Source organism: Cebus imitator, unplaced genomic scaffold (assembly GCF_001604975.1).
Source record: "Cebus imitator isolate Cc_AM_T3 unplaced genomic scaffold, Cebus_imitator-1.0 Scaffold57, whole genome shotgun sequence".
In the NCBI taxonomy this organism is placed as follows: Eukaryota; Metazoa; Chordata; class Mammalia; order Primates; family Cebidae; genus Cebus; species Cebus imitator.
The window spans coordinates 6,937,122-6,947,119 of record NW_016107372.1 but is presented as its reverse complement, the minus strand read 5'-3'; the positions used below and the strand labels follow the sequence as shown (position 1 = coordinate 6,947,119).

Below are 9,998 nucleotides of genomic sequence, written 5' to 3'. Positions count from 1 at the left end.
AGAAAGAAAGAAAGAAAGAAGGAAGGAAGGAAGGAAGGAAGGAAGGAAGGAAGGAAGGAAGGAAGGAAGGAAGGAAGGAAGGAAGGAAGGAAAGAAAGAAAAAGAAAGAGAAGGAAAGAGAAAGAAAGAAAGAAAGAGAAAGGAAAGAAGGAAGGAAGGAAGGGAAAGAGAAGAAAAAAAAAAGAAAGGAAGGAAGAAAGGAAGAGAGGAAGGAAGGAAAGAAAGAAAGGAAGGAGAGAGAACGAAAGAAATTACAGCTTGGTCTCAGTAGTGTTTGGGGACGGTTCCATAAGCCTGGGGTGGTGGCAGCAGTGGTTACTGGTGGAGGACACAGGGCCTGCAGCAGGTACCGATCTCTCCAGGGACAATGGCAACACGCAGGCAACTGGGGTCCAGTGAGGAGACCGGGACAGAACCTGAAGGATCTGCTCTAGCACACCTGAGAAGCCACATCTTACGGACTGCAAGCCATCAAGCGACATTGACTTCCATGACACCACGATCTTCTCGTCCTCCTGGCTTTCTGGCTGCTTCTTCTCAGAGTCTCTCACTGGTTCTTCTTCCCTCTCCTCCTGAAGTGCAGGCATTTTCCATTTGCCTCTTTACCTCTTCTCTCTCTACACTCTTGTTTTTTTTGGTAATGTCAATCCTTCCCAGGGCTTCAGCCACCAACCCCACCTATGCCCCTAGCCCAGGCCCCTCCTGAGTTCCAGCCCTCAGAGACCACCTGACAATGAATCTCTTCACCTGAATGACCTGCAAGCACTTCAAGCCCAATGTGTCCAGACTTATCACCTTCCTCTTCTTCACCCTCTCTGTCTAATCATTGCCAAATTCAGCCAAGCCTACCCCCGAAATTTAACCTCCTATTTCCATTATGAGTTCCCTATTTCAAAACTGCACCAGCTTTGACTGGAAACTTGAAGTAGTCAGTCAAGCCCCCATCCAATCTGTTCTATTTGATGGTAAAAGGATTATGGACCTAAATTATATATTACAGGTATGAGTATGTCTGCCCCTTCTCTAAACACCGTAATAGATTTCTTCAAATCCCATTTTGTGTCCTCCGGCACACATTTTCAGTGGACCAAAAATTTTCTAAACTCCTTTGAACTCTCGAGCTCCACACTATGCTACAGCCCATTCGGTCATCCCCAAAGTCACACTTCCTCTATGTTACTTTCCCTGACATTCTTGGTTAATTTCACCTTCTCCCTCCCTACACAGAAGGTGGTGACTGCAGCTTTACAATGCATTTCCTGCAGGCTCTCTGGTACTGTGGGCACTTGCAGGAGGGTCAAGCTCTTCATTAGACCTCCAGGGCAGTGTGATCCCGCACAGAGCACCTGCCCAAAGGCTAACAAGGGCATGGCTGTCGCATCTCCCACGGGGCCATGACATGTAGACTTTGCTGGAGCATTTCAAGTCCTTTGAGGGCGGTTTTATCATTTAATTTATAAAGGTTTCCTACTGTACATCAAACAGAATGAGTAGATCACCAATTCTAACTCAGTGACCTAGAATTCAGAGTCTGCCAGAGCCTGACACCAAAGTCACGGACTCTACCCTTGGACTGCCTATGCCAGAGGGAGCTAGGAAATTAATGCCTCAGTAGAGAAATCAGGGAAGAGAAGCTGTAATGTAAAAAAAAATTTTTTTTCTAATCTATAAAAAATACAAAAAATGCAACTTTGGACACAGGGCTCAGCTGTGGAAAGCTGAAAGCCAGCAGTAGCTGGCTAGAGATACTGCATGTGGTTGATTTGACAAAATAGCTTCTTTGACTGACGGCACGGTTTAAGTTGCAGGAGGTTTTTAAAAAGAGGGGGTTATCATCACCCATGCTACCTTCCTCCAGAACACACTGACACTGTCACTACCACCAGTGGCAAAAGCAAAGGGACTGTCTGAACAAAGAAAGGAAAGGTTGAATCCATTATAATTTTGCACCAAGAATTGTGACAGCAGAATTAAAACTGCCATAGGAAAAACAGTTGTCTGGTCCAGAGCAGGAACTCAGTAAAGTTCTGTGGAATGAATACACATGGACTTACCTTCTTATGTATTCATACATTCGTTTACTGAGCATCTATTTGACACCCTTATATTGCGCTCATCAAAATTATATGTTCTAGACTCTGAGAGGCATCAGACGGTCTGCAGTGGCAAGAGGTCATGTGGAAAAAGCCTTGCTCACTCGGTGCTCTGGCAGAGACAGGTGACATCCTCTCACATGCACAGATGACAACTGCACCACTGTTACACGTCTCCTGCAGCTTCTACTTTACCAAGCAACCCACGTACATTCTCTCATTTGACCATCATAACACAAATAATCCATGTCAGTTCCATTCATAGGACCCATCAGTGACCGCTCCTTACACCAAGGGTAGAATAGAAGCTACTTAGCTAGGATTCATTCATACAAGAATGTATTTGTCTACCATGTACCAGACACTGACCTCAGGTTCTAGGTTCACAGGCATGAGCCCAAAAGGTCCCCGCCCACTCAGTGCTTACATCCCAGGGGCTGACCGTGTTCCCGCTGATCCAGCCTCAGACCACCTGCTCATCCTCTTGCCCTGACTCCCCTTCCCTTCACTCCAGCCACATGACACCTCAGGAAGTTTGCTGAATATGGCCTGCTAAGCAGCACCACACCAAAACCATCACCCACGGTCACCTGCTTGGGACACCCTTGCTCCCTTCTCTAACTGGCTAATTCATCCTGGGCCATCCAGTTCCAGCAGATCTGGGCATTGCTCCTTGGGAAAGCTTTCTCACCACCTCCCTGCTCCCCACCCCCAGGCCTAGCTCCCCTCGCACTCAGGTCTCCTGCACATACATCTCTATCCTGGTCATGTGGAGGGAGGGTCTGCAGAGAGGTTAGTTTGTGGATATGGTTCCTCCTTTAATAGGTATTATTTTCTTACTTTTGATGGACATCAGCTATTTGGGGCCACTCTATATTTGTGTCCCCCACCCTGATCTTCTCTGGAGACCCACAACCTTCCCTGAGAGTCCCACAGAACCCCACACAGCATCTAGGGGTGGAAGGCAGAGCCTTTCCCTCAGGGCTAAACTGATCCATATACTCTCACTCTTCTGCGTGTAATAAATGATTTCAAGAAGAGAATCTGATCCAAGTTGGTCCAACTGACATCCAGACATTTTGCTGGGCCATGGTGGGGGCAAGGTACTTGGAGCCCACGTGAAGGATGGAGCCCTCAGGGCTGCTAGCAACCAGCTGGCGACCCTAGGGGATGCCTGCCTGAGGACTGGGCCAAGACAGCGGCAGCAGAGCTGGAATCTGGGTCCTGAGCACACAGTGTAAGGCCTGGACCACTCACCTACAGAAGCCAAATTTGCCAGCCAGTCCCTCTCCCCAGGACCCAAGAAAGTTGAGGCTGGAGCCTCGCTCTGTCACCAAGCTGGACTGCAGTGGCACAATCAATCTCAGCTCATTGTAACCTCCACCTCCTGGGTTCAAGTGATTCTCCTGTCTCAGCCTCCAGAGTAGCTGGGACTACAGGCATGTGCCACCATGCCTGGCTAACTTTTTCCTATTTTTAGTAGAGATAAGGTTTCACCATGTTAACCAGGATGGTCTTGATCTCCTGACCTCAAGATCCACCCACCTTTGCCTCCCAAAGTGCTGGCATTATAGGCATGACCACCAGGCCCAGCCTTCTTTTCTTTTTGAAACAGTGATATGGTTTGGCTGTGTCCTCACCCAAATTTCATCTTGAATTGTAACTGCCACAATTCCCATGTGTCATGGGAAGAACCCAGTAGGAGGTGATTAAATTATGGGGGCGGGTCTTTCCTGTGCTGTTCTCATGACAGTGAGTGATATTGAATGAGTCTCACAAGATCTGATGGTTTTAAAGATGAGAGTTCTCTGCACAAGCTCTCTCTTTGTCTCTTGCTATCCATGTAAGATATGACTTGCTCCTCCTTGCCTTCTGCCATAATTGTGAGGCCTCCCCACCCACAAGGAACTATGAGTCCAATTAAACCTCTTTCTTTTGTAAATTGCCCAGTCTTGGGTATGTCTTTATCAGCAGTGTGAAAACAAACTAATACAATAAATTGCTATCATAGAGTAGGGCATTGCTGAAGAGATACCTGAAAATGTGGAATTGACTTTGGAACTGGGTATCCGGCAGAGGCTGAAACAGTTTGGAAGGCTCAGAAGAAGACAGGAAAACGTGGGAAAGTTTGGAACTTCCTAGAGGTTTGTTGAATAGCTATGACAAAAATGTTGATAGTGATATGAACGCTAAGGTCCAGGCTGAGCTGGTCTTAGATGAAGATGAGGAACTTATTGGGAACTGGAACAAAGGTGACTCTTGTTTTGTTTTAGCAAAGAGACTGGCAGCATTCTGCCCCTGCCCTAGAGATTTGTGGAACTTTGAACTTGAGGGAGTTGATTTAGGGTATCGGATGGAGAAAGTTTCTAAGCAGCAAAGCATTCAATAGGTGACTTGGGTTCTGTTAAAGGCATGAGTGAGTGAGTGAATGAGTGAATGAATTCACTCATAGTAAATGAATCTCCCGATATCTGATGGTTTTAAAAATGGGAGTTCTCTGCACAAGCTCTCTCTTTGCCTGCTGCCATTCATGTAAAATGCGACCACTCCTCCTTGCCTTCTGCCATGATTTTGAGGCCTCCCCCGCCACGTGGAACTGTGAGTCTAATTATACCTCTTTCTTTTGTAAATTTCCCAGTCTCAGTCATGTCTATATCAGCAGTGTGAAAACAAACTAATACAGAGTCTTGCTCTGTCATCTAGGCTGGAGTTTCCTGGCACAATCTCAGCTCACTGCAACTTCTGCCTTCCTGGTTCAAGCGAATTCTCCTGCCGCAGCCTCCCGAGTAGCTGGGACTACAGGTGCACGCCATTATGCCCAGCTAATTTTTGTATTTTCAGTAGACAGGGGTGTTCGCCATGTTGTCCAGGCTGGTCTTGAGCCCCTGGTTTCAAGTGATCCACCCATCTCAGTCTCTCAAAGTCCTGGGATTACACACCTGAGCCACCACACCCAGGAATTTTCTACCCTGAAAAATTCACTCCATTCAAAGAGTGAAAAGCTTCCTGGGAGATACAGTGTGTTGTCTTTGGATTATGGCTAAGCCTTTGCACACTTTCCTTGGGCACTTTTATTATATGACACCAGAAGAAGAATTTTCCAGAAAGCAATCTCCCACTCCGTTTGCAAAAGCTTAGACTCATTGACTTAACAAGAGGAGACCAAAGTGTGTTTTGGAGTGAGGAAGCAGAAGTCCCTGAGGTTTGAAGTCAGGACGAAGGTGATGTCCAAGGAGGCTCCAAGAGTGAGAGGCATCCAGGCATGGTAGCTCACACCTATAATCTCAGCACTTTGGGAGACTGAGGCAGGTGGATCACTTGAGATCAGATGTTTGAAACCAGCCTGGGCAACAGTGAAACTCCGTCTCTACTAAAAATATAAAAATTAGCTGGGCATGGTGCCAGGCTTCTGTAGTCCCAGCCACTCAGGAGGTTGAGGCACAAGAATTGCTTGAACCCAGGAGGCAAAGGTGACAGTGAGCTGAGATCATGCCATTGCACTCCAGCCTGGACAACAGAGCGATACTCTCTCTTAAAAACAAAAGAGTGAGGGGTGGATGCCCCACTCACACCTAAGAGGTGGCCAGGTTCCTGAGACAATCCAGAGAGGAAGACGGCTCTCTTCATACAACTTATGGAGTTTCTCTTTTTCCAAAAAACCCTTTTACACTCCCCAAATGTGACTCAACTTTCCAAAGTAACTAAGTTGTTTAAGCTGTGGTTCCAAATCAAAAATGTCAGTCAGCCTTGAAGATAGGAATGATTTAAATCATGTCCCTTGCTGCACACACACATTAAATTTTTGTTTGACAATGAGGTTGATTTTAAGTACTAGAGAGTCACTAAGATGGAAAAAAATTTTAGATGCCTTGGAAATTAGGGGGTTTCATAATAGGCAACTAACAGAAACGGTGCCTATCTACCTTATGTGAACAAGAAGGTAAATAATCTAGAAAATATTTAATATAGAATCAATATGATTCATATTTTATTAACAAAGACGTCAAAATGATGACAATAAAATTAACCAAATGGAAAGATATCTCATCTCATAGTCTCTTATTACTTTATCCAGATAGGCCTTAAGGAGTTTCTGACCATTTCTTCCTTTTTTTTTAGACAAAGTTTTGCTCTTGCTTCCCATGCTGGAGCGCAAAGGTGTAATCTTGGCTCACTGCCACCTCCACCTTCTGGGTTCAAGCAATTCTCCTGCATCAGCCTCCCAAGTAGCTGGGATTACAGGCACACGCCAGCACGTCCAGCTAATTTTTTGTATTTTTAGTAGAGCTGGGGTTTCACCATGTTGGCCAGGCTGGTCTTGAACTCCTGATCTCAGGTGATCCACTCACCTCGACCTCTTAAAGGGCTGGGATTACAGGCGTGAGCCACCACGTCTTGCCTCTGACCATTTCTTAAGGACAGAAGCCACAGGATATTTTGCCATGAATATCACGTTCATCCCTCTGCCCACACATTTACTCACATTCGCTGGACTGCAGTGGCTGACCACATGAACTTTGAAGGTTGATAGACACTTCCTATCTTGGGCAAATAACTAACTCCCTGTACAGCTCAGTTCTCTTATCTCCAAAATGGGAAAAATAGTAACTTCATAGGTTGTTATAAGTGTTTATTAAATAAAATTATCAATTTAAAATCTTTAGTATAGGGCATAATATGAACAATAGCTACAATTGAGTTCTGGCACTGTCTTAATTATGTACTTTGTAAGTGTCGGGTCATTTCCTGTAAATAAATACGAGAGAGGAAGATGCTAGTTCTGCTTGCCTTCATTGTGCTAATGAAGAAACTGAGGCCCTCGGTCACACAGCTACTAAGTGGTCAGGCTCATATGCCATGAAAGGCAACGCATGACAGTTGTCATGATTAAATACACACATGCTGCGTTAGGTTTTCAAGGATAGTTACAAAGGAAGGCTTTAATTTTAAAAATTTTTTTCAGAAAGGGTTCTATCTAATTTGGTGCGTGGTAAAATTTCACAGTGATGCAAGATGCTTAAAAATTAAGTCAATAGGCCGGGCGCGGTGGCTCAAGCCTGTAATCGCAGCACTTTGGGAGGCCGAGGCAGGTGGATCACGAGGTCAAGAGATCGAGACCATCCTGGTCAACATGGTGAAACCCCGTCTCTACTAAAACTACAAAAAATTAGCTGTGCATGGTGGCGCGTGCCTGTAGTCCCAGCTACTCAGGAGGCTGAGGCAGGAGAATTGCCTGAACCCAGGAGGCGGGGGTTGCGGTGAGCCGAGATCGCGCCATTGCATTCCAGCCTGGGTAACAAGAGCGAAACTCCGTCTCAAAAAAAAAAAAAAAATTAAGTCAATAACACTGCAAACTTAATATCCCTAAACAAGCTCAGTCAACATAGCGAGACCCCATCTATAGAAATAAAATAAATTAGCCGGACATGGCAGCATGTGCCTGTAGTCCCAGCTAGTCAGGAGGCTAAGGCAGGAGGATCGCTTGAACCCAGAAGGTGGAGATCTCAGACAGCTGTGATGGCACCACTGCACTCCAGTCTGGGCAACAGAGGAAGACTCCCATCTCTTAAAAATTAAAAAATGTACCATCAGGAGAAGGGAATTAAAAATTAAAATTAAAAAATTGAAAAATAAAACCATCTCTAAACATAAATATGACTTCAACTTCCTTAGGTCAGATGGGAAGAATTTATGACATTCCTGAGCTCAAAGGGTAAGCAAAGGATATGGGTATAGTTGATTGGTATTTAAGCGGCAAGCCTGAGAAAGGAGGCTGGTTCTTTATAAAGATTCTGATCTTTATAGTCGAATCCTGTCCGATTCTACTATAAAGTACTTGTGTCAGTTGCCAGTTCCTGCAATCTGAACTTTCTTATCTGTCAGATGAGGTTTTATGAGATCAGTGACTCCCCACCCTGTCACAGGTGATAATCATCCAAGTAGCTGTAAAAAAGTTACCTAGGCCTGGATGCTCCCAGAGATTCTGATCAAACTGGCCTGGGGTGGGAATTTCTGAAAGCCCCTGAAAAACGCTAATGTGCAACCAACTCTGAGAAGCACTAACTTAGGCCCTTTCTGATGTACAAGGATGCAGCTCCATGAGGTGCTACTAGATCACAAAGACAAAACAGAAATACCTGAAGCAGAATCTTGTTGCCGTCGTAGTCCCGAGTCTGCCACCTGGTGCTGCTGATGGGAATGCATGGGTTGGGTAGCAGAGGCACTAAAAGGCCAATCTCTCGAACCTTAAACTGCAGCACCGAAGACTCTTTGGGTTCCACTGACGTTCCTGGGGGCAGCTGCTTCAGGGACAGCTGCAGAGCAAAACTGTTGGTGGCGTAGAGCACGAAGAAACAAAAATTACTCTTTTGCAAGGTGGCTTCTCTCTGCAGGATCATCTCATAGAGTCTGATGGCATCCTCATAGTTATCAAAGCTGCAATAGAGCGTCACCCTCAAGATCTCAGAGCCACAGTGCACCTGCCTCACCCCCCAGATGGGCATCTGGCTGTCCAGGCTGTAGAACTCCTGATTGGCAAGAAGGTAGGGACACAGCCTTCCCCGAGTGTCCTGGGTGGGGTAGTACTGCCATGGTGAATGTTGGAGAGAGTCCAGGATGCGGAACAGCCGATCCTCTCCCAGGCTTTTGGGCAGAAAAAGCAACACGGACATCCCTGGGAACCGGGACCGCTTGGAGTGGGACTTTTCACAGTATTTCACAGGACTGGCCCGTTCAGACACCTGAAAGAGTCGGACCTCTGGGCAAATGCAATCCAGGAGCTGGTCCAGAGTCCTCTGCAGAAGCGAACCGTGCCCAGAGTTGGCAAGCAGATGGACGGTCATGGCCAGAGGCCCCTGTGTCTCATCCATGGAGGAACTGCCTGGCGATGACAAAGATAGCGTGCGTAGAAGGCCCACTGTTTAAGCTTCTGAAATGAATGAAGGAGCAGCCCAGCCTTCAGCCCACCCGAAAACCTTCAGCTGCAGCGGCTACTTCTGAGCAGAGCTCTTAACCAGACTGACATGTGCTCCTGGCCACCCACGGACTTGCCGTAAGAGCAGCTCACACAAGCTCAGCAGCCTCCGCTCCACATGGCAGCAGTGGGGTCACAGCATCCAGCTTGTGCATAAAGTGACCGCTTGTGTTTGGCTTTTCAGGCGTTCCCCAGGGTTTCAGTGTGACCTAAAAACCTATAATCCTGAGAAACACCCAAGTGGGCGGCTCTTACAGACAGTGAGTAAAGGAAATGACCCGGCAAAAAGGAACAGGAGTTGGCTCTGTTAGGCTGATAGCAATCTGTTTAGTTGAAAAGACAGCCATTTTATCAGCACGACAGGCTCTCATTTCCTACTTACGGTTTACAGTAGCCTGTGCGGCCAGTCTGAATACAATGACCTCTTGAAAACAATTCTCAAAACTTGACCCCTTGCCAAGGTTTTTTTCCTTTGTCTCTTTATTTCATTTAGTTTCTGAACATTTTATGCTAGGGCATGAAGAGAAGGTATTTTATCTCAATAATTTTGACTTCACTGAAAATTATTTGCTCTACTAAAAATTCTGAGTGCACTAAAAAGACATTGAGAAAATAAGTCTTCCTTTATTCATGCAAAAAAAATTTTTTTTTTTTTTGAGACAGAGTTTTGCTCTTGTTGCCCAGGCTGGAGTGAAATGGCGTGACCCTGGCTTACCACAACCTCTGGCTCCCGGGTTCAAGCGATTCTCCTGCCTCAGCCTCCCGAGCAGCTGGGATTACAGGCATGCACCACCACCAGGTAATTTTGTATTTTTAGTAGAGATGAGGTTTCCCCATGTTGGCCAGGCTGGTCTTGAACTCCTGACCTCAGGTAACCTGCCCGCCTCGGCCTCCCAAAGTGCTGGGATTACAGGCGTGAGCTATTCATGCAA

At 46.2% G+C, this 9,998-nt stretch overlaps 1 protein-coding gene across 1 annotated transcript in view; it reads right to left on the bottom strand.

Annotated features, from left to right (window-relative positions):
• FAM124B (family with sequence similarity 124 member B) overlaps positions 1 to 9,287 on the bottom strand; it is a 25,095-nt gene extending 15,808 nt beyond the window's left edge. The window contains exon 1 of the mRNA XM_017529027.2: positions 8,231 to 9,287. Coding sequence (XP_017384516.1) covers positions 8,231 to 8,962 — 732 coding nt within the window. The 5' untranslated portion in view covers positions 8,963 to 9,287. The remainder of the gene's footprint in view (positions 1 to 8,230) is intronic.
• Positions 9,288 to 9,998: the final 711 nt, after the last annotated feature.